At 39.3% G+C, this 24,937-nt stretch overlaps 1 protein-coding gene across 1 annotated transcript; it reads right to left on the bottom strand.

Annotated features, from left to right (window-relative positions):
• Positions 1 to 8,291: 8,291 nt before the first annotated feature.
• On the bottom strand, positions 8,292 to 23,013 carry gtf3c3 (general transcription factor IIIC, polypeptide 3). The gene is made up of 19 exons (XM_042405395.1): positions 22,792 to 23,013; positions 22,530 to 22,617; positions 20,904 to 21,220; positions 20,405 to 20,528; positions 19,848 to 20,039; positions 19,110 to 19,275; positions 18,677 to 18,824; positions 18,303 to 18,495; positions 15,726 to 15,826; positions 15,405 to 15,576; positions 14,262 to 14,464; positions 13,061 to 13,162; positions 12,667 to 12,799; positions 10,620 to 10,845; positions 10,458 to 10,512; positions 10,125 to 10,260; positions 8,992 to 9,116; positions 8,748 to 8,900; positions 8,292 to 8,498 (listed from the first exon to the last, which is right to left on the bottom strand). Exons 1-19 carry the CDS (start codon positions 22,882 to 22,884, stop codon positions 8,376 to 8,378), a joined length of 2,850 nt encoding a protein of 949 aa, XP_042261329.1. The 5' UTR covers positions 22,885 to 23,013; the 3' UTR covers positions 8,292 to 8,375.
• Between the last annotated feature and the right edge of the window lie 1,924 nt (positions 23,014 to 24,937).

Here is a 24,937-nt window from a genome sequence, read left to right as displayed (position 1 = left end):
CTCATTTCTGCACACTCCTTCTCAGAATTATAACTCGCGACCTAAATACAGCAGCATGTCCGCAGCAGAGCTCATCCGTTATAATCAACTGAAACTGCAACACTGACCACAGAAACCGCTGCTCATCTCTATTTTTTCATGGCTGGTTTATTTTTTCTCTTTCTCTACACGTAGCTATGTGGCCCTCCAACAGGTGAAAACTACATAGAACTGTGTAAAAAACAAGTACAATATGTTTAAAAATGAATGAGTTGAGTCTTGTTAGATTCAGCATGACTTACGCTTTGAAATCAAGTTCAAAAAGGTCCTCATAACTGCAGATCTTGCCTTATAATAATCATATTTTGAGTTTTCTTCAGTGTCGCAGTGATCCAGTAATAATCATCTGTACGTCCATGGTCACAGTGCACACAGGAAGTGCTAAGAGTTAATGCTGCATGACTTTTTATGGTGACAATTTGCCAGAATGTAAACAAATACAGGCTAAAGACACAGACCACAGCTAACTCACATTGACTCCATGGCAACATGTTTTTATCTGTAGCTCCAAAACTTAGAATTGGACGATCCCCAACAAAAGACAAAAAACAATAGGAGTGATAATATACAGGATGGGTTCACAATTTTTCAAATTTGTCTTGAAACAACAGTCAGGAACCCAAATGATCACTGAAATATGTTTTTCTGGCTGTAATCATTCCTCCTGTTCATACTGACCATTAGAAGATCCCTTCATAATGACCTTACAATGTAAGGGATGGGAGCCAAAATCCACAGTCCTGCTTCTGTGCAAAAATATATATTAAGTTTATTATTAAGTTAATATGAAGCTTCAGCCAGATATCTTTCAACGTTACAGTGTTTTTAGTGTCAAAGTCCTTCTTTTTGTTACAATACTTCCATCGCAGCTCAACAGGGAAACACTGTCTGAGGAAACACAAAGAGGGAATTGATGCTAAAAAGCCTCATATAAGCTTCAGATCAACTTTTAAATGCATTTTTGGCGTCCATCAGGCCAAAATCCAGAAGTCCAAAGTGGAAGCTAGTTAGTGTAGCTTGCTAACGTTAAGATTGACTGATTGCCCACTGGATGATACTTCCCACTGGACTGTAATATGATTTTTATAATATTTAATATGTTATAAATATAGAAAGGCTGCATTACTTCAATTTTTATGTAGAATTAGCACTGACTGAAATAGGATTTTTTAGTCTGGAATCAGTATGATATGTGGTACTGCACTGAAAAAAAATGTCAGTTTCACATTAGCGTGACATAACACAACATAAATACCCCTAATGCAATTATATCTTTAAATTAATTACATTTCAGCTACGATGGAAGGAAGGAAGAGTCCAGTTAGAAGACACCATTAAACCCACAACAGGAGCTTGTAATCGCTCGTACATGTCATGTAACATAATGATCCATTGTATCTGTATGCTCTGCTACTATTTAAACATAGAACTGGGAAAATCTGCCATCTGGGGATCTCAACAGTCTTTCTCAGCCCCCCCCCCCCCCCCCCGCCTGCCTTTTGAAGAAAGTCATGTAGTACTTCAGGGGGCTGCAGGCTCCACTCTGGAAGATGAGGTGGTGGTTGGTGGGGAAGGGGGCATTGGCGCCAAGCTATCAGCACACACACATACACACACACACACACACACATACACAAGCAAAGTCACCCCTCCACACATAAATGCTTTCACAAACACACACACAGAGGAGACAGTGAGTGGATTGATGGAGTGTGTAGACTGCATCACAGAGCTGACTCATCACTGCCCCACTGTCTCTAAGACTGTTTGTGTGTGTGGTCATCTCTGCAGGCTTTTGATTTAGGTGTGTGAGATCATAAGCTAGAATGTTTTAGGTGAGTACCTGCAGTGGCGAAGCTTCCCCACTTAGGCCGGACATTATTTTTAAAAAAGGTACACTTCCTGATTTTGGCATCTTGCCCCCAAATCCAAAACATCCCAATGAATATGGCGTGTAGAACACTAACAGGCATGCATGTCAGGAGAAACTGACACTCATGCCAAAAACTGTCTAGACCCAACCTAACATTCTGAGAAACAACTTCTCATTTACTTTTTTCTCAAAAGAATTTACAAGAGTCAACTGGTCAAGGCAGATGGCCGCCCACCTAGAGCCGGGTTCTGTTGAGGTTTCTTCCCGTTAAAGGGGAATTTTTCCTTGCCTCTGTCGCCAAGTGCTTGCTCATGGGGGAATTTTGGGTCTCTGTAAATTAAAGAGTACAGTCTAGACCTGCTCTATGTGAAAAGTGCCCTGAGATGACTTTTATTGTGATTTGGCGCTATATAAATAAAATGAAATTGAATTGCGTGATCATCTGGATCCTCTTTCATGATTCTTCATTTCCAGTCTTTACAACAGCCTGCATGAAATGGTTTTTTAATGTCAGGGGTAGATTTAGATGTATATTGATGATAGCAGCTTAAAAAATATTTATAGCTCATGATGTCATGACATCATAGATAGGACTGCACCTAATGATTATTTTCAAAGTCAATTATTTTGTTGATTTTTTTGGTTTAAGGTGTCAATCACTGTTTCCCAGAGCCCAAGATGACGTCCTCAAATGTCTTATCCTGTCATAGACGACTAAAAATTCACATTTGGGAAGCTGGAATTTTGGAGAATCTAGAAATTTTCTCCTTTAAAAAATGACTCAAAATAGTTGGCAATTAATTAATTAATCAACTAATTGTTGCAGCTCTAATCTCAGATATACACATTAGCTTGTGATGTCATTTAGCAATTTTTTTTTTTTCTATTTTAAAAATCTCCCATTCTGCTATTTTGTCAATTTGGGCTTCCATATCTGAAGAGTCTGTTTAAACGCACTCAGCTGTGTGTTGAGCTGTGTGAGATACAGTCAGACCAATCTTTTCTACAGCAGCAGCTTCAAGTCTGCAGGTTATTTATAAATAGTGAGACTTTGTAACTAAATATACACACACAACCTGGTGAAAACAGACCCAGGAACTGACATCAATACAGCCAGCAGTGGTGCTACACAGACAGGCTGTTTGCACTGTACAGTACGTAATGCACATATGCCCTAAATCTGTATTTGATTACTATTCTCATCATACGCTAAGACAAAGGAATGATGGGGAGAGTTGCATGCACATTCCTGTAAAAAAGCTAAAATGTTTGTGGGACAGGAGGAGTGTTCAGTAGTTGGGTTATGTGTCTGCATAGAAAAAGAAGGAGAGAGCAGCTAATACTGAATTATGCAAGTATCAGAGCTTAGAACGAGGGAAGATTTAGATGTTCAAAAAAAAAAAAAAACATAGAGCCTTCTCATCAGCCTAATTAAAATTAAAAAGTGGAGCTACTGTGGAAAGCAGTGACCCAGTCCCTGAGGAGATGCCGGGAATTCGGCCTATTTGCCCAAATAACGTTGTGATGTTGGGGTGGTTCACTTCTCTGCCTGCAGGGAGACTCTCAGCCAGACATGAGAGCAAAACACAAACTGTCCCTTGAACTACTTTTTTTCTGTTTGTATAACAAAATGTATTCTGTATATCTTGTATAGGGTTGTGCAGAAGCAAGATTTCTAAATTAGGACCACAACCACACACATATACTGTATGCACGCACACACACACACACACACACACACACAGAGTCCTGAAATAGCTGTAGCATGATTGCAGAACAATGAGGTGGTCCCGTCAGAGGCGACAGCTTTCTGTCCCCAACACACCCATCACATTCCTCTGTGCCAGTTTCTGTGTGTGTGTGTTTGTGTTTCAGTGCATTCTTGCACTTCTAACCTTGTGCGGACCCAACTGACCAATCCAAAGAGACAGACATGACAGCGCTCCACCAGCTGAGGACGTTTTATTCACTGATGCCAAAGAAAAACTACGGGTCAGAGGCTAAAGCAAAAGGTTACAGCCAGGTTTATGTTAGGATTATTTAGTTTGGGTTAAAGGGATTGATCGACATTTTGGGAAATATGCTTATTCGCTTCCTTGACGAGAATTAGATGGTAAGACTGATAGGTCTCCTATCTATTGTTAAAGATGAAGTTACCACCAGCAGCTGGTTAGCTCAGAAGAAACTCCAGGAAGTCACTGCTTCCAGCCAAGAAATAGTCCAGCACATAACTCCACATAAAACCACGAAATTTGTTTTTTAATGCCTCAGTTTATGCACTGATTAAACAAACAAGATATAACATGTTGGTAAGGTTTAGAGGTTCTGGTAGACACACTTTGTTATCTTTGGACAGAGAATGGCCAGCTGCTTCCTGCTGTGTCTGGTTTTCATGCTAAGCTAACCGGCTTAGTGTAGCTTCATACGTAACGACAGACAACTTTTGTTTTTTTAATTATTTAAACAATTTTATTGATAGAAAGACAGTGTAAAAAAGAATAATTGACTTGACAAGAACATTTTGAAACCCAGCATAACAGCCAAAACAACAACAAACAAACAATAAAACCCCACCCTTTCTCCTACAATAACACTACAATGTAATACTATGTTTTGCTCTTAAAGGGGAAGTGCACCTAATTCCCACATCAGCATGTGTTTCCAGGTGTTGGAAAAGCTGCATATGAACGAAGTAGTATAAAGCCTTTTATGGCTCCAGAGGGAGCTGTGTGAAATCAGATAAATTGCCTCAAGTGATGTCACTTGAGTCCGCGTCGGTTCGGGCTGAAGACCACAAGTTTGAATATGAAAAAAATGTGGGGATGTGGAGTTAGACAGCAGTGAGGTTAACAGACCTCTGTAGCAGACTCCTCATCTCTAGCAGCTCCAGGGTCCATTAGCCTCTACTGGCATAACACACCCAAATCTCCAATCCAGCAGTCAGTCTAGTTGCATTGTGGGTAATGTAGGTGCAAAACAATATCTCTGGTTCTACTGTATTAGGGTTTGTTTTTTTAAAATAAAAACTCTTGATTGCAAGTCCTTTTTAAAGGGGCACTACACAGATTTTAACATTATATAAACATACTATCTTCTGTAGCTCTGGTGGAAGAAAATAAACATAATAATGTCATAGTGATGTCATCAGTTATCTTGGATTGAACTTTTCATATCTTGTAAAGAGAGCCTGTGTTACGAGTGAAGAATTTACCAGGTAGGCAGGGTTTACTGAAAGAGACTGCTGAGGTGCATTCCCAAGCGTCCCAAGTGTTTTTTGGAGCTTGGGACTGTTTCCCTTTTGGCCATTCTTTTATTTAATCTGCTTTTTCTGAGTCCCTCAACTTTACAGAAGTTTCATACTAAACTGCTGGAGTACCCCTTTAAATTTGATTTGTCACTTCCTGTGGGTAGAACAATGTCCATGTCTGACAGTAAGGTAATATATCTACAAGGTTTTGTATCAAAAACAGGAAATATTTCTCTGTTGTAGCCACACTGCAAAATACTGTTGGTCAGAGTATAGATTATTCATAGTAACTGACTATTAAAGATATAACATCAACCTCATATTCATGTGTCAGTGCCTAATAGAGGTTTTCACCTTCTGATAATGTAGCATATGAGAGAATGTGTTTGTTCAAACAATATGAATGCTCGTTTTATCCAAGAGCAAATGAGAAAAAGTCTTTTAGGATGTAGATCAGAACAGGAGGTTTAATTAAAGTAAAAGCAGGCTGGGTGCACTGATAGAAAAGTGGTGTCAAATGTCAGGTCAATAGACCTAGTAGTCAAAAATAGGCTTTATACACTAGAGAATCTCCCTTGTATTTGGGTATTTGAGTGTAGTACCAAGAGGCAGCATAGTGGTGCAGCCAGTATATGAACGCTACTTCTACTAGACACTGATCCTGCTGAAGTGTCCTTGAGCAAGATGAGGAAACCCTACCAGCTCTAATGCCTTAAGGAAAAAAGATAAATGATATCCATCCTGCATGAACCTTCTTCTTTTTCATACACTGAGGGATGCTGCAGTGAGAACACTTCATATCCACTTCAAAATAAAACCTTTTTTTTTTTTTTAGTATAGACAGATCAGATGAGTTTTTTTTCACACATCTGCAAGTGAAATACTGGTGCATGAAAACCACATCTTCATTGTTAACCACAGATTTCAGACAAACACAATGAAGCACACAGATGACCTGCCAATCAGTCTGATGGGAAATGTAACCTCAGCCTACACTGTGGCTGATTATATACAGAATATAATCAGGGTCAGATCCCAGATGAAACTGTTAGGGAGGAAATATGAGGAGATGAGCCGTCCTGTTATTCTGGGATTGATCTGCTTGTGTGAGCACATTACAGCTTTGGGTCTGATTTACTCACATTCTGTGACAGTGTGTGTGTGTGTTAGTGCGTGTGTGTGCAGGTGCAAATCTCTGTTGGCTTTTCCCTTTTTGGCTAAAGCCTCTTTTCATTTTGACAGCAACACTTGACGCTGCTGGGATAAAGATTTTCTTTTGGCTTTGTTGTGGTTTCTATTAGGCCTTTATTTGTCACTGTTGCTGTCAGTGAAACACATCAAAGCATGACTTCATCGGCTCACAATACCAGCCCAGTCGGAGGCAGCCAGCAGACAGATTGATGAGCGTAAAAAACAATGTGATGAAATACATTGCGCTTATAGAAAACGTCAATTAATGGCTAGATGGCATCAAATCTTGCTGCCAGAACCACATCAAAGAAGCCCCCTGGTATACAAAAATAAACATGTCTGTCTAATAATACATATACAGCTGAGACACCTCACTTACCTTCGCTTTAGTGATTTAAACGTGTATATCCGCTTCAACATGCCCCGAACAAGTCGCTTAATCATGGACGACGGACCTCCATACCCACACGGCCCAGGCACCACCGACCCTTCATCGGCGTCCAAGCGGGATCCGGTGCTCCAGAGCCGGGCGCAGCCCCGCTGCCTCTCGGTAGTCCAACCTCCGGTCAAAGCGAAACCTTCGTTTGCAGATAAACGTCGCCCAGTATTTATTCCCAAATCATGGTTGCCATCTCTTTCTCTCCGCCGCGTCGTTGACTTCTCCGTGGTGTTGCCAGGCTGGGTAGAAAAACGCGTTCATATCTTATTTATTTGGCAGAACCCTCACATCCGCCTCCCCGTTTCCGCTGCTTCACACACTTTATTCCCGTTGTGCTTCCACTCTGCCATGCTGGAGTCAAGCTAAACCAACAACATTCTGATTAAAACAGCTTATTTCTATTAAAAGTGCTGGTTAGGAACTTTTTTATGAACCCAGACCTCATTGTGGGAGTCCACATTGACCGAGCTCAGAATCAAAATAACTGATTTAACACCTCCTACCCCATCATTTGTACATCACGTGTCTAACCTCAGGTTCGGGGGCCTCCAGGGGGTCGCTAAAGAAGCTCCAACAAGTCACTGGGAAAATTAAAATCTGATTTATTTGCTGAATTAGAGGGCATAAAAGGATTACTGTTTTAATCACAGGTTTCATATGTAGACAGTGATGCAGTTTAAGGGCATCCAGAGATTAAATCTCATCCAAAAGGGGGAGTGGAGGCGTCTATTTGGAGGTTTGTGACATGAAAATGCTTGAGATGATCTGGCCTAGATGCAGTGCACTGACCCGGGGAGGAAAGATGATGCAAGCAGACGGTTAGGATAGGAAAAATGGAGGCAAATAATCCCAACGCCTTAATCCCTGCAACAACAAAAGAAGTCTGTTCATCCATCTTTGTGTCATTACTGTGGGGGTAAAAAAAATCACATCAGAAAACATCAAACTTATTTTTTATTATTAAAAATATACATATATACATACAAACATACTAGACTGAAAAAGTTTCATTTACAAAAACTGTACTGTCTTTATGCCTTAGAATGTAACTGCTGAAATAAATACATAGATAAAACAATAATTAAATTAACAAGTAAAATAATACATAAATAAAAGCTTAAATTAATACATATATAAGTAAATAAATTATACATACATGTTGGTAAAAGCAGGGTAAAAGTAATAGATTTAAATCGTTCCTGTGGCTAACCACGCTTCACAGTCAAGTTAGTATCATTGACTTCCTTAACATACATAAATAAATAAAATTAGAGATAAAAATATAAATGCAAAACTACAGATATAAATGTAGATTTACAGATTTATAAATACAGGAAAGACATTTATTCCTTTACTAATTACCAACATGTATTTTTACATTTACCTATGTTTGTATTCATTTCAGCTTTTATTTATGTATTAATTTATTTGTTAATCAAACTATTTATTTATGTATGTATTTATTGTTACATTATTGTTAGATGTAGTCCCTTATATTTTTAGGGTGCAATTATTGCACAGTAAAAACATTCAAACTGAATCTGAGTCTCAAACTCAAAATTAGCAACACTGGCAAAGATGCATTTTCAAACGATGCAGTGTGTGTTGATGAGCTGGCGGGCCATCTCCACGTTCCCGCTGGCCTGGTAGATGAGGGAGAGATTGAAGGCGATCTCCCTCCTCAGATCCACCTGATCATCAGCGATACCCTGCAGGGATGAGGAGAGGAGGAGGTGGAGACAGTGACGGACAAAAAGAGGAAAAAATCTCACAAGGCTGCTATTATTGAGGTCTACCGCAAAACTGGCAAGAGAAAGAGTTTTGGATGTAGGTCCATTTATCTATGTCCTAAATAAAAGTGAGGGAGGTGTTTCTAAATTTAAAGTGATTACAATACAGCAGGCTGAGCTCCCAAACACACCCAGTGATCTGGTCTGTTGTGTTATGTGATTACCCACCTCCAGTTTCTGTGCAGGCAGCGTAAGTGCCTTCTGGTAATAATGTATGGCCAAATGTGTGAGGCCCATCTGGTGCAACGCTCTGCCCAGGTTGTACATGCTCTCCTGACATTCTCCTCGCAGCTCCACGTACCGCCACAAGAAGGAGAAACCCTGAAAACACAAAAAACGATTATTTAAGAAAAACAGACTAGGGTATGTAATTAAAAAGCTAAATGAGAGAGTAACCATACACACACTGTACCTGCAGCACCAGTGTATGTCGTTTGGCTACATACTTCTGAGACGCCATGTGGAAGAAGGTGAGACCCACACACAGGCTGTGGAGTGGGTTGTTGGGGTGAGTCTTGAAGGCCTGAACATACTGGCCTGAAGACACACAAGATGTTAGAAAATGTGTTTCAGACGATAGACGAAACCAGATATGGACCCTACATGTGATAGATGTAAGCAGGCACCAGCCTAACTGCTACATACTCTACATTCTTGTTTTGCCCTTGCTTTCTAAAAATCTATCTTTACTTCCTCATCAATAGTAATGTGCTCCTGTGTCCACTCGTTGCACTTTTTGGCCCTTTTCCAAAAAACACAAAACTCTCAAGTCTTTTAAAGGATGAAGGAAGATAGCTTGTGTGTGAAAAATCCAGAATCTGTGAATATGCACTTACCATTTAGGCAGCTTAGAGTATGAATTATTCATAATAACTGACTACGATAGATTTAACAGATAGGTTCAGGTTTTTCTGAGTCTGTCTTAATACAATACTGGCATGCCAATATGTACATGGCATTGGGTCTTTGTTGCTGTAACAATTCCCACTCTCCACACTGACCCTGAAGCTATTTCCTCAGAACACGACTGCACGTCATGTGCAAAAATGCATTCCAAAATTTTGCGGAAATCAATATGAGGCTTCAGCATCATGAGTTAGCTAAATCAAGTCTTTATCTACCAAAGTTACAGTGTGTTTAGAACAAAATTCTCTGAATCTATCCTTTAACTGCTGGACACAAGATGTCTCAAGATTCAGTTGTGTTTGCGCTGGAGGCTTCAAGTTCCCACATCAAAATTGCATACTGGACCACGATTGTCTCCAAACTAGTTATGATGTCACAAATAATGATTGTAGGTACACTGAGATTTAAGATGAGCACAGAAAAACATTCCCCTTTCAGCAGATGAATGTGAAAACAAACTCCATACACACATACTACAGAGTATCAGCTGCTAGAACACACAACATCAAGCTGTGTTGTCAGAAAAACAAGAACACAGTGAACAAACCTGAATGTCCCGAGAAGGATGCTCCAACAAATCAAACCATTCGTTCCTATTTAGTTAAAACATAGTAATAGTAGTCTGTGTATGTTTTGTACCCAGAGCGTGTTTGAAGCTTCCTGACACCATGGCGTTGTGTCCGCAGAGGACACACAGGGCGTGGTTGTCAGGATGTTTTAACAGCAGACGTAGACAGAAGCGGTGGTGACGCTGGTGCTGGGAGGTTATCGTCAGCTGAGGGGGAAAAAAAAAAAAAGATGTTCATTTACGTTCACACGAACAGGCACATGTACAGGAACAGAGATGGTGTTGTATCTTGAGAGCCTTGATGTGGTATATTACGTAATAGGAGGGCAATGAATTTCTTTTTTTGACTTGTTGCTTTATGATAATATGATAAGGTTTATTTTTGCACACAAATGTATAGTCACCTGGTTGAAAATATTCCAAAGCTGAGACCGATCCACATTTTCCATCAGCATCAGTCTGTTGAGCACAGAGAAACAGACAGCAGATGATTTATATTTTACTTTTCAACAACTGTCAAAAAATAATAAGCTCTGCACCTAGTGGAGTTGTACATCTTAGTGTACCTGATGTAGTTGTAGGCCTTGTAGTGGTTGCGGTCCAGGATGGTTGCAGACAGGCCGAAGAACTCCAGCTCCTTCCTCCTGGGCTTGTTGTCGTAGAAGGAGTAGAACTCCATAGCAGACTCCACCAGCAGCTCGGCCTCCTTGTAGCGCTGCGCCTCGCACAGTGTGAGCAGGCAGGTCACCAGCAGCTGCCACCAGTCCTCTCTGGACAGGACGTTTGTTTTACCTGAACACAGGGACAGAATTACGTATCATGTATTAGAACTGTATGCCATCAGTAAAGCATCAGTATCTTGATTACTACTGTACAATATCATAGTATCATAATAAAAATTAGTTTTACCTGCTTTCTGAATTGCTTAGCATATCTTGTTTGGGGCATGTAATCCATCACAGTGAGATTTTACATGGAGTTATTTTCCTGTTTGCGTTACATACCTACTGCATTAGCCTGAGATGCTATTTTGTTTCAATTTATTTAAACAGCTGTTAGCTGTTACTGGTACCAGAGGTGCCAGTTGATTTAGTAGACTTTTTCCAAAACCAGTGAGCAGAGGAAAACAGCACAAAATCCTTATTTATATCCTTATTTTATGGCAAATTAACTGAAATTATTTAGAGCTTTTCTACCTTAATGGAATGGGAATTGAACAATCCAACTCTGACCTGACGCCTACATTACCCACAATGCAACTCAGCCACTAATAGTTTGGTTTGGACAATTGGGTGTGTTATGCTAGTGGCTAATGTAGCCTGGAGCTGTTAGCCTCCAGCAGAGATGAGGAGCAGGCTACAGAGGTCTGCTGACCTCACTTCTTTCTAACTCCACACCCCTGGATATTTGTTATTTTCAAACTTGTAGTCTTCAGCCCTAACTGGCGTTGACTCAAGTGACACCGCTTGAGACAATTTATCAGATTTCACACAGCTCCCTCTAGAGACACAAAAGGCTTTTTACAACTTTTTTCAAATATGCAGTAGTACTCCTCAACATCTGGAAACACACACGGATGTGGAAAATCAGTGGAGTTCCCCTGTAAGCCCAAACCTGCTAATATGAACTTCTATGCAAATTTACAGATAACAAGTTACGTCTTTTTTTCTTACAGGTATGATTAAAAATGTTGTTGTACTGTATGTTATATATGAATATGCAGGTCACTGAGAAAGCACTTCAATCTGCTGGTGAATAAGGAGTTTATTATGAGGACTGCCTCATAATAAACTATATGACAAAATAAAGGAGAGATCTGCATTTAATGTGGGATACTACGGGCAAAAAAAAGACATAAAATCAACTAGCGTCTAACTGTTATCAAAGCAATGGGACCAATAAACATATCAATAAATAATGGGTCATTTGAAACACTAAAATGTATGAAATGTACTTGCATCAAGTATAGGCTGTATGCACCTGAACTGAAACAATTAACTCATTTCAAATTAGAGTAGGTTTATACACTACAGGTAGATTATTTACCTGTTATTATTTATAGAATTCACTTGGCTGAAAGTTGTCCAAAGAAACTACATGTGGTTCTCAGGTATGAGGAACTCCAGCTGAGAAAAGATGATCTCATAGCAACAAAAACTTTACCATCTACACTCCACATGTTTATTATTGTTTGTCTTCCAGGTATAACTGCCTATAAAGATGGCTTTTAAATGCAGATCAGATTTTAGCTGCGAGTCAATTTCCATACTGCAGTAACTCTACTGGCAACCACAGAAATCAATCTGAAAACATATGGTAAGCTTTAGAATATTGGCTGCAATAATGCAAGTATATATTTGTATTTTCATAAGCTATAACATGTAAAGCTTAGAATATGGTCCTTTATAGGTGCGTTTAACAGCTCTTTCTCCACATATGGCAACTGCTAATAAATGCTGACAGTGAACAATATCTCGCCAACTGTTCTGCTTGTTGCTGCTCCTGCCAACTGCAGGCTCTCTATACCAGCCTCTGTCCATTAGCCAGGTTACCAGGTATGAACACCGCACACCCACACACCCACACACACACACACACACACACACTACATACCAGTGTTGTCCAGATAGGCAGCTTCCTGGTCAGCGATCTCCGGCAGCATGTCTTTAGCCTTCACCAGCCTCAGGTGATTCTCACCCGACACACTTACAGAGCGCACACACACTTTAGCACGCTGCATGGCCACCTTAGACACACATATGTGGATCATTTGTCAGACACAGGGAAACATGCGCATGTTAGAAAAAATATATTTTTGTTTTTCTATCTTTACTGTGATGCTGCATATTCCAGTGACAGTCATTCAGTTGCATCATGTCAGTTTTACCTTTTTCTGTGTAACAATTTGATTTCTCGCTACAATTTGTCTGTACAAGGTCTACATGCAGTTAATGAAAGGCCCTATTGAGACAGGAAAGAAGAGCATGTGAGTGTGTTTGTCTGTTACCTTGAGCAGCATTGAGATCATAGTGATCATAGCATCCAGGTAGTGCTGTATTTGTCCCTGAGTCTTCAGCAGTGTGGAACGATGCAGCAGCAGCTTTAACTCCTACAACCACAGTGCATACAGATGTGAGTATACAAACACACACACACAAAAATATAAATATATATGGCCACCTTATCAAAAACCTACACAAAGGTAGAGCTCAGTTCAGGTTTTGAATTGTTCAATATAGAGTCGAAGAGTGGGAACAGCTATTTCAGATGCTCTGAAGTTGTCTGTGGGGACGCTTTTTCCCCACATGTTCCCCATATTCCCCACAATGTTACGTGACTCAGAGTTGGTGCACCTCTAAGGCGTCAACATTAAACTCCCCCGATTAAATCAGTATGAAATATTAACAGTTGTGTTAGAAAATATCTGGTTCTTTGATAAAATGTCAAAGGTACAAGACCGTGGACATTAAAACATCAGGGCTAAAGTTAGAGTTAGAACTCTATTAATCATGTATGTAGGGAAGCATATTCTTGCCAGGAGAAGAAAAAAAAATATGTTAAGTTATGCATCATAAAAATACGTGTACTTAGCCAAAATTATGACACACTAAATCACAATTCTGATATTAGAAATTTGGATTTAGTATCTCATAATTTTGGCTTACCATTAGTATTTTTATTTTATCAAGGTTAAGTATTCATGTTTTTTCTTTTCTTCTCTTGGTATAAATGGACTTCCATAAATAGGTGTACAAGTGTCACAGGCGTTTTTCAGGGAAAGTCATTTTGACATGTCGCAGTAGGAAAAGCTCAGATGTAGATAAATAATCAAGGTAATGACGGCTTAATTCCATTTAGCTTCTTCAGTTTCAGGGTCCTAGTATGGTGCATGCTGGCTCACTGTCACACTGTCATGGCTTGCTGGGACACTTGAATAGAACAAAGCCATTGATACTAGTAACACCTTTGCTTTTCCCACTATGACAACTAGGAAAAAGACCTGTTATTGTTGGTTATTGTTGGAGGGAAGCTGAGAAGTGTGATATATTCCTGAAAAGAGACAAAGAAACTTTTCCTCTTAAAAATCCCTAATATTCCAGAAATTCCATGATCAGTGGGAATACTGTAAAAGGCCTATTAAGAACTTGGGTTTAGATAATGTGAGATGTTTGACTCCTGCTAACCCAGACAAAAACACAGGCCCTTGCCTTTTGTGCGGCTGATGAGTCTTGTGCCAGTGTGTCACTGTCATACATGGACTCTAGGGCCTTGAGGGCGCACTCTGGCCGGCCCAGCTGCTGCTGCAGGGTGGCCAGGGAGAGCCGGGCCTCCAGGTGCTGCGGAGCCATCTCCACCACCTTAGTGAAGCTATCTGCTGCTGCCTCCATGTGGCCCAGCGCCTTCAGACATTCTGTGAGGGACAAGTGATGAGGGCAAGGAGAGTTTATGTAACAGTGATTGTTATTTTCTCTAGTCAGAGGCAAACTGAAGGGTTAGTCCAAATCCTGTCTTGCACCTTAGCTGCTCAGTTTCACACAATTTAGAATTTTTTTTACTGGTCTTTTGGACGCATGCTCCTGAAGATTCACCTCTCATTTAAGAGGAAATTCTAGTCACAACTTCCCAGTCTGTCTGAACAAGACTGTGGTTCACATTTACACTTTTACTGTTTCCTTTGAAATGTTTAAGCTATCTAGATGGAGCTTTTAAAGCCAAGTTTTACTAAAAATTTTAATTCCTTCTTGCTACAAAATCAGTACATACATATAGCCTTGGCATTTGTTTTGACTTATGTTTTTATCTGGTGAAAATGATAATTACCAAAAAGAAAGAATGTTTTTGCAGACACTAAAAATAGTTGGGAAGCTGATGTCATTAGCCATTACTAAGTCCTATCTGTGAGCACTCCCTACATTACCCGGTGTCATGATCCCACCTCCAAGGTAACACACTGTGCTGAGGTTACAGGGCTACCTGTTGCTGTAAGTTTTGTGAGGTCTGGTCATTCAGCATCACTACAACTGGACTCATGACATGACACATCTAAATCTGACCTTTTAGTCCTGCATTAGCTTTTTTTAAAGCTAACTGATACACTTGGAAAGTGTATCAAACTTCTCAGCATGATGGTTCTTCCTAAATAATGAATGTTGTAAAGAGACGGAAGTCTTATATCGCTAACCTGTTGATAATCAATGCTATGTGGACTTGGTTTACCCTTAATTGAAAAAAAAAAAAAAAGTAGAATAGCAGCAGTATCATAGTTTGTATTTCAATACACCAACAGTGAGGAGAATTCAATTTTAGTCTCAATTGTTAATTAAGATATTTTAATCACTATGTTGTCCTACCTGCATGTCGGAGCCAGACGACAGCCAGGTTGTACTTGTCGGATATGACAAGGGCAGACAACAGAGGCAGAGCAGACATGTACTCGCCCTGCTCCAGGAAGGCTTCACCTACATCCAGGTACAAGTCACCAATCTCCTCTGGATTCTGCTCAGTCAGCGACGACACGAGGCCCTGTGAATGGGTAGTACAGAGTGATGAGGACTGATACATATTGCCATTTTCAGCCTCCACAAAGTGAAAACTCATTACAAGAGGTGATGATTCTTAGCTTAATTATAATTGTCTCATCTTGTTGTGAAAACTTTGCGCATCCTGGTTACCTCCAGGGGCGTGTTGACATGCAGGTGTATGAGGCAGACAATGAGCTTGGCCTTCAGGTCCACTGGGACGCTGTCTGGTACCTGTACATCCTTAATTTCACCTGGAGACACACACACACACACACACACACACACATCCTCAGTAACCATTATTATGCTCCAAAAATAACAACTGTGTCTATTATAGTTTCTGTTGGGAAGGAAGGTAGTGTGGGAGTTTTGAGGAAATTCACAGATAAGGCATGAAGATTGTTAGGACAAGCTACATTTTCACAATAACACAACAAATTACTGTGGACCTTTTGGAAATTATGTGACTTCAATTTTGGTATTTTTCAGGGTTTTTTTTTAACCTTTTTTAAAATCTGTTTTTCCATTTAGCAAATTATATACTTGCCACAATAAACTGTTGTCTCAAGACTGGCACGTCATTCATTAAAGATTATTACTGACCCATTAAAAAAAGAACCAATGCCAAAAATGTTTCTGCACTTGTTCTGCTCAATCAGAGCTCAGCTTTACACACTTGTCGACCACAACATTTTAATGAACTGATCATTTCATCTCTAGTAGATGAGATGGACTGTATGGAGTCCCACAAGGCTCCATTCCCGGACCCCTTCTGTTCAATCCTTATATGCTTTAAAGATATGATTTCAAGATTTTCCTCCTGGTCAACAAAGCACTTAAAGGTCTGGCCCCTAAATATACCATATCCAACATGCTTCCAATTTCAAATTTATCAACATCAGAAGGACACTGGATAAACATTTTATTACAAATTTACAATTTAAATCTGGCAAAGAATCCAGAATCCAGTGTTTATGCTGGAACAGCCTGCTTGCTGGTTTGTGTGTGTGTGTGTTGTAAGGTACTTTGCATTGCTTGTGTATAAGATAAACATAAAAAAACTCTTCTGCATGTTGAGAAAATTCTGCCATGTTCCTTGATGTGTGAATAAAATACACCCGAAAGTTCAAAAACAAAGCTGTATTTGGCTGTATGTTTCTTTAAAGAATGACAACAGATTTAATTCATATTTTCTTGCTCAGTAAAGAACAGACATAATTTAAAAAGAACCTTTTTCTCAACTTGAAATCCACAGTGAAGTCTGACTGCACACTAAAGAGGAGAGACATGTCTGCTGGCACAAGCTAATTTTGTAACTGGAGAATAATAGTCATTTTCTTGCACTTTGTACAGTCTGTGCACAATTAATTTGACTCGCTTATCTAGTGCTGACACATTAGAGACAGATACACAATGCAACACAGACACAGCAGAACAAAACAAATTTCTTTTGGCTGCTGACTTCAGTTCAAAATGTCAACATGTCATCCCAGCAATAGGGTTTCTAAAGGAGTTTTATCATTTTCTAATGAATGAGCAGCTGTGTTTTCAAGTCTAATGTGTCTTGGGTTTAATAAAGACTTCCACTTCCAACACATCCCTCAAGGCAATAAAAATGACAAATTCATTACACCCCAGAGTATTTTCAGCCCCTGAGTGGTTGGCCATGATAAAGACAGCCAACATCATCAAACTAGCTACAGTTATTTTGGCTACTATCAGTATACTGGCTACTACATAACAGAGGCCTGTATCACAAAGCAAGTTCAATTTAGTCTGGTTTTGTAGACTGACTGTAGATTCTCAGTCTTGTTTGTATCATGATGAACAAACTGTTATGAAGAAGTGACACTTATTCAGTTAACAGTAAATTAAGACTGTTTCTACAGATAGCTTGTGCCAGATTTGATCTGATAAGCTCCATCTATTAGAAATGTTTCATTACTGTCACACACAGTATACAACAATTACAAATAACAATAATTATCATCTTATTGTTTCTCATCTCATCACATTTAACACTCTCAAAGTTGCCACATGTTATCCTGAGCTGCAGTGGTGGAATAAGAGTGTAAAATATTTCTACACTGACAGAATCGTGAAAGGAATGAAAGAAACTCTTGCGCAATTAAACTGCAGCTATAACCGTCATTTGTTAGTGTGTTAGTTTGGTAAGTTATGTAACTTTGTTATAAGTCCCAAAGTGGCTCATAGATGCATACACATTGTTTATACCATCTCTGATTTACTGTAGCAAACACGCAAGTGATTCCACTGAATAAAAATGTCTTTAATGTTCTTCATTATTTGTCATTTTATTGTAGGAATGATGACTTAATTTTTCCAGTAAGCTGATGGTCAGTTGACACGCTTTGATGTGATCTTCTAAACTGAACCTACTCCCACACAGGTTAGCTGTTCAGCATAGGTTACCATGGTGATCTACACGAGTGAGTCAGCTCCGGGATACCAGAAAACTTAAAATGAGTCCAAAGATTACTGATTCACCCATTTATGTCACTTTGTGATACAGGCCACACAGGGCCTTCAAAACATCAATATTTCCCTCATATTAGCATTTCTACTTCTCATGAAACTGCAGAAGTAGGATGAAAACAGAATAATGTTAGTAACAATATGTCAAGATAATATTGAAAAAAGGCCATATTAAGGTTAAAGATTAGAAGAAATATCTGATGGGTTTTTTTGTTGCAAACAGCAACTTACCGTTCTCCTCTGCTGCTATTTCCTCTACAGTCTTTGACTTTGCACCTTCTTCATTCTTCTTTTCAACTTCTTTTTCAACATTCGTCTCCTCCTCAGTCGTCGTCTCTGCCTCTGTCTCTTCTTTCGGCAGAACTACGGAGTCTGATTTGGGTTCAGCCCCGACCAAAACTACACCTGCAAACTGGACCAAGACCTGAGAAAACACACACATGTAGAGTATGCATTCATTAAGACACCACATTTCTCTGCTCTCTCTTAATGACACAAGTAAGATTTCACTGTGTACACACACACACACACACACACACACACACACACACACACACACACACACACACACACACACACACACACACACACAAACAAAGGTATACCTGCAAGGCCTTGTTGTACTGGCGGTTGGCGATATAGAGCTCAGCTGCCATGTTGATGACATCATCACTGACCAGGTTGGGGTGTCGCGCCAGAGCATCCTCTATCACACCCAGTGCTGAGGGTAAGTCATTACTCTCATAGTAACTCCTAAACAGGACACACACACATAGATGCAGACAGGCAAATATGAGTTCTTATGGAGACAATCCAATATCTGATGTTTGGTTTAAAAACATATAGCTGGCTTTTTAAAGAAACAATCCTTGTCTTTGTGTCTAATATCATCAGTGAGGACATCTTTATGACAAAATACTGCTTTTTACAGTTTTTTCTTTCTAAAGCATCTTAAATGAACACATAGATGGGAGCAGTATGATGTACAGTATATGCTGGCTGTTACAATCTCTCTATGAGTCAGTGTGTGTCCTGTACTTGGCCATGTCCTTGGAGAGCTGCATGAAGTGCTCTCCGTCCTCCAGTGGCAGCAGTGAGAGGATCTTGCGGTAGCCGTCCATGCACTGTTTGTGCTCACCCACACGCATGTGGAGGCTGGAGCGCTCCCACAGGTAGCGTACGTTGGTGGGGTCGTACTTGATGGCTGTGGGAGAGTAACTGCATGTCAACATCTTGAACCTTGAACTATCATTGATATAGATTTTACAGTATGTTATTGCCTTTTTCCATACATTCAATGTCAATACTAGAACTGGGCCACATTTCCCAATAACCATCAAACTTAGAAGTTAGGATTTTCTTCATTCTGTATTTCCATTCTACATTTTTGATTTCAAATCAATTTAATGTTCCTCAATTTTACTGAACATAGAAACACAGGACTCTGTTGTATAATGTAACAATCCTATTATGTTATGGAGATCAGTTTTAATTATTTCAACTTTGTTTCTGTTACTTTGTCAGTTTTGCATGGCGAGTGTGTCAAAGTACTAGAGAATTCAAAACACTCTGTCTTTGCATTTGGGAAAAAAGTACAGCACCAAAGTTGCTGAATTCATCGGAAAATAATGGAGACTGTAAAATCGTAACAGAGTTTTAAACTCTGTGATTAGATGTTTCTTTCCGAAATGCATCTTGGACCAGATGCTTTCTAATGCAGTTTGTGCTGTTTTTGCAATTAAAACTCATTTTAAATGAACAGACTGTCAGACTGACCCTTGGTGTAGCAGACGATGGCCTGCCGGATGTTGTCCTGCTCCAGAGACATTTCTGCCAGTCTGATCCACTCCTCACAGTCTGAGGGGTTCAGGTGGGCAGCGATCAGACCGAATTGCAGTGCTTTGTCCATGTCCTCATCATCCTCGTAGATCATAGCCAATGTGGAGAAAGGCTCATAGGCCAGAGGAGCTGGAGGAGAGAGGAGAGATTCATTCATCACACGTTTTCAGACCTAAATGGAGTCTGTAGATTAGATGCTAACATGCTAAACTAAGATGAACATGGTAAACATTAAACCATAAGTAGAGTCATTCCCTTGTATTACTGCAGAGCACATGGACACTGTGTGTGTCAACAAGTATACACTGCCTGTTACACTAACCTGTAACCATGGTAACTGTACACAACAAAGATGGCGACAGATGTAGCCTAAAAATGTTTAGAAGACATAAAAAACTAAAGACAAAAACTAATATGCATTTTTGTCATAAGACTAAATCAACACCAGGAGGTCTGTGAGATAAACGTGAGAACACACACAGGTTGTGTCGTACCCTGTCGTATGATCTCCATACACATCATGATGGCGTCCTCTTTCTCTCCTCTCGCGTAACGGATGTTGGCCTCTCCCATCAGGCCTCTCAGAGCCCGGGGCAGCTTGCTACGGTTACGCCGTTCCTGACAGCACACAGTCATTAACACACACACACACACACACACACACAGAGTCATAAACAAACACATAAAGAGCTGGGGTCTGTTCAGAAAGCAGGTTTAGTTTGTTAACTCTGAGTTGAGGAAAACTCCAGAAAATAAGAGAGGACTTTAACTTGTAGTTTAAAAGTGAGTTTTTTTAAATAAGCCGCATGTCTTATTGTGTTTTAACAGCATTTCTTTGACCATGTTTAAATTTACTACATTTGTTATAAAGAAAGTCAGTGGATGTTGTTGAGTCAAGATACTGTCTGTAAAAAAGATGTCTAAAAAATACACCCTCGATTGTAACCTTATCCTTGGAATAACACCTAGAAACTGTCCCTGTTCCCTCCTCACCTTCATCATCTTCTTGTTTTCTCGGTTCAGCTCCATCTCCAGTGCAAACACGTCCCCCACCGTCATGTCCTCCGCCTCCTGCTCTTCTTTCTCTCCTCCCCCACCTCCCCTCTTTCTCTTCTCTGCCACCTCCGCCTTTGCCTTTCCCGCCTTCTCCTCGTCCTCCTCCACCTTGTAATCCTCGTCGTTTTCATCGTCAACATAGCTCAAGCTGTCCTCCTCTTCCTCCTCCTCCTCTTCTTGTGAAGACAGTGGGTCTTGGGTTTCTCCCAGCATGGAGGCGAAAGCCAGATGGACCCCTGGGCTGACTCCCTCCTCTGAGGGAGAGGAGAGTCGTGTCAAGAAACACATCAACAGTGTTTTCATGTCATCATACCAATTCTGACACTTGTTTTCTCCAAACAAACAAAGTTCTGTCACGTTAATGAGGTCAAGTCTAGTTTAGGTTTCTACTAAAATTAAAATGTCTTCTGACTGTCCAGCTGTTGCCTTCAACAGTTCTTTTCCACAGAAAACATTAGTAACACCTGTGCTTTTCCTACTATTACATTGGTGAAAAAGAGTATTATTACAGTGCACTCACAGTAGTAAGCATTAGGAGCACACAGTGACACTTTTGCCCTGGGTTTCTGGGTTTTGGGGCTACAACTAATGACTATTTGCAGTATGAATAACTCCTGCCAGCTATTTTCTTGATTAATTGATTTAAGGACAAGTTTACAATTTTTCAAGTGTGTCTTGAAACAGCAGTCAGATGTTCATATGAACAATGAAAGAGGTTTTCCTCACTGTAATCATTCCTCCTGTTCATACTGGCTATTAAAAGATCCCCTTAAAATGTGCTTTCAATGTAAGTGATGGGGGTCAAAATCCACAGTGTGTCCACACAGTCATTTAGTGCAAAAATGCATTTCAAAGTTGATCTGAAGCTTATATGAGGCTTCATCAGTCTGAGTTAGTCATATCAAGTGGATATCTGACACATTTACAGTCTTTTTAGCATCAAATTCCCTCTTTATGTTTCCTTGGACAGTGTTTCCCTGTTGAGCTGTATTTTGATTTTTCATATGGTTTTTAAAGCAATATGTTTGATAACATTGTAAAATTTCTGATATATAAGCACTTCTGCTCTTGATTCACTCGTTATTTTCTATTCTTGAGCTTTGGAGAGTTTTGGGGTTATATGGATGTTTATTGGTATTGTCACCATTGTGTCATTTTGTATTTTGTATTTTTCTAGTCTTTTCAATTGCTTGTTGCTGACTTATCTAGATGGTAACAGGTATGCTTGGGGTTAGTTCAAGGTGCTCATCAGTAAAACTCATTTCTGTGGTCCTCTGATTGGATGATTCAAGCAGTTCCTGTGTGTACAAGGAAGTGTTGTGATGCTGCACATAAAGCTGATGAGACAGAACTTCTACTGTAACATGACAAAATGTCTATTAAAGAAAGTAATTTCATTGTCGTTTCTTGGTTGACAGATTGATATGAATGTTTGTTTTGTTTTAGTTTTGAAGACCCTCTGACTTCATAGTGTCCTCCCACTTCTGAAATCAAATCGACACCCTTCATCAGCACAGCAGACACATAAAATCCGCATGCAGTGTCAGACAGACGGCAGTTTACCGATTTTCGCCGGTCCATGTGCAGAGGTGGAAGGTTGAGCATCCTCCTCCACATCTTCAGCTGACACCTCTGACTCCTGAGAGGGCTCCTGAGAGAACAGAGAGCTGAAAATATCAGCTTCATGTGACCGAAGCAGAAATGCACATTACCGAGCAGACGTCACAGTCTAATAGTTACACTGAAACTAAATGTAAGTTTACCGCGTCTGCTAGATAGCTAAGACATCCATTTACCCCAACTTAAACTGTAACTAGAGACTCACCTTAGCTTTCCGCTCGTCTCTCCTCTTGTCAAACTCCTCAAAAGTTATTCTGCCCTCCAGATAGTCGATGAGCTCAGCGCTGAAACCAGACATCTCTGACAACACGTTTATTATCTGTCCAGAGGGGCAGAATGCATCATAGATAGACACTAGCTGCTGCTCTGCTGTGTTCAAATAAACCCAACTGCACGCTGAGAACTACAGTCACGTGACCTGTAAAAACTTCCGGGTTGGCGTCTTTAAAAAAAAAAAAACTTTATTAACAACAATAACAAACAGTACGATACATATAGCAGTACAGGGAGTATTGGAGAAAATATAAAATAAATTAATCACAAAGACAAAAGCATAAATAAAAGTGTACAACGTAAAACGATATTTAATATAAAAAAACAGAGAAATGAATATAATCTTTAAAAGTGAATAAGCAATGTTGCACATCAACTTAAATCTGGCAGGAAACAGTTGTGTCGACATCTAGTGGTGAAAGGAGAGAATGAGCCAGATTATTGATGGGTTTTGTGTGCTCTTGATCTCAGCCTAAATAGTACTTAAACAGGTCTAATGTCTGTCAAATAGTGTTATACAGTGGAAATTAAATTAAATTGCAATAACTTTTTTAAGATTTATTGTTGCTTAATTTTTCTCTGTTGGTTGGATTCTTTTGTGTATTGTACATTTGTACATTTTTAATGTCATAAGACATTATTGTATTACACATGTTTAATTCAAAATATTATACTTTTACTATACTGTATGGCCTCTCATGTGGAAAGTTGTGTTTTACAAGTTTCAGTTGTTAAAAACACAATAAAAAACTGTGTTAAAAGATTGCAATCACAAGAAATGTATTTGGAAGTTATGAATCAAAACCTGAAATCTGTCTATTGATTACAGTAATATTGACACTGTGAAGACATTTAGGAAGTGCTGACATGTGAAGCCGAAAGCAAAACTAAACAATCACATGAACAAAAATGAAAAAGATAACACATTGTATATTCATCTATTTATATATCCACACAAAACTATGTGTTGCTCATAGAGCTTCAGCCATCAGTCAATTAATCAATTAGTTGATCAACAGAAAATTAACCGCCAACTATTTTGATAATGGACTCATTGTTTTGGGTTGCTATTTGGGTGATGTGGGTTTTTTTGACCTGTGTATTAACTGACTGTTTGCTAAGCCTTCACTAAGCCGTCACTTCACTGTGTCCCTCTGACTGATATATGAAATATGTTTAATTAGTATGAATCGGTGTGTACAGCATGTTACTGCTCTAGCTGGTCGAGGTGAAGCTAGTTTTAATTACTATCAGATAAATCTGATGGGTTATGAGATGATTATTCTGATAGGAAAGACAGAAAACTAAATTCTGCAACACAAATTTAGATTCATTTAGAATTTTCACTAATCTTTATTTTTTGTGAAATAAAGGAGGTGAGTTTTCTTTGGAGGTAAGTTTAGAGGGGAATCTCTTTTTGGTGGAACTGTTAATAACTCATAGACATCCGACACATGAGAAGGAGCCCCAAATACACTCTGATTGAATCTGAAAAAGACTGGAAACTCAAGTTTAATCTTTAAAAATGCAGTGCAATTTATAGAACTCATCATATGGTATTTAATGAAAAATGTAGGTGTCCAGAAAAGTACCCAGTAACTAAAGCTGTCAAATAGTAAAAAGTACAATATTTTGTTTTGAACTGTATCAGAGTAGAAGAATCAAGTAGCATTAAAGAGGAAACGTATTTTTAACTCAGTTTGTTGAAAAACTACTAAACACAAATAATTATTAAATTACAGTATTTTAAACTGTATGTCTTAAAACATATCTAAAGGGGATTTTTACATTTATTTGTTCATTCATTGTCCATTTTGTTATAAACACACTGAAAGAAATAACTTTAATGAACAATATGATAACACTTCCAGTACTATCCTTGTATCCACTTCACTGTTGAGTGTGCACGTTATTTGTATAAGGTCAATTTTTAAAATTAGATTTTATTTTTGTCATGTGAGTACACTTGATTCTCTTTTTTGTCTTGCATATCATGTGTATCATTCATTCACTTCCCTTGACTGTAATATCACAGATTATTGGACCCTATAAAAGTGTAGCTCATGCGTACATAATTA

Source organism: Thunnus maccoyii, chromosome 24 (assembly GCF_910596095.1).
Source record: "Thunnus maccoyii chromosome 24, fThuMac1.1, whole genome shotgun sequence".
Taxonomy (NCBI): Eukaryota; Metazoa; Chordata; class Actinopteri; order Scombriformes; family Scombridae; genus Thunnus; species Thunnus maccoyii.
Note: the sequence above shows the minus strand (reverse complement) of the source record. Positions and strands in the feature narration are given on the sequence as shown.

What these genes read in the sequence shown, in the direction of transcription:
- gtf3c3 (XM_042405395.1), bottom strand. Translation starts at nt 22,884, where the DNA reads ATGTCTGGTTTCAGCGCTGAGCTCATCGACTATCTGGAGGGCAGAATA. An exon ending in TATGGAGATCATACGACAGG is followed by an intron (nt 20,040 to 20,404) that starts GTACGACACAAC and finishes TCTCTCCTCCAG; the next exon opens with CTCCTCTGGCCTATGAGCCT. An exon ending in CTCTCCAAGGACATGGCCAA is followed by an intron (nt 18,825 to 19,109) that starts GTACAGGACACA and finishes TGTCCTGTTTAG; the next exon opens with GAGTTACTATGAGAGTAATG.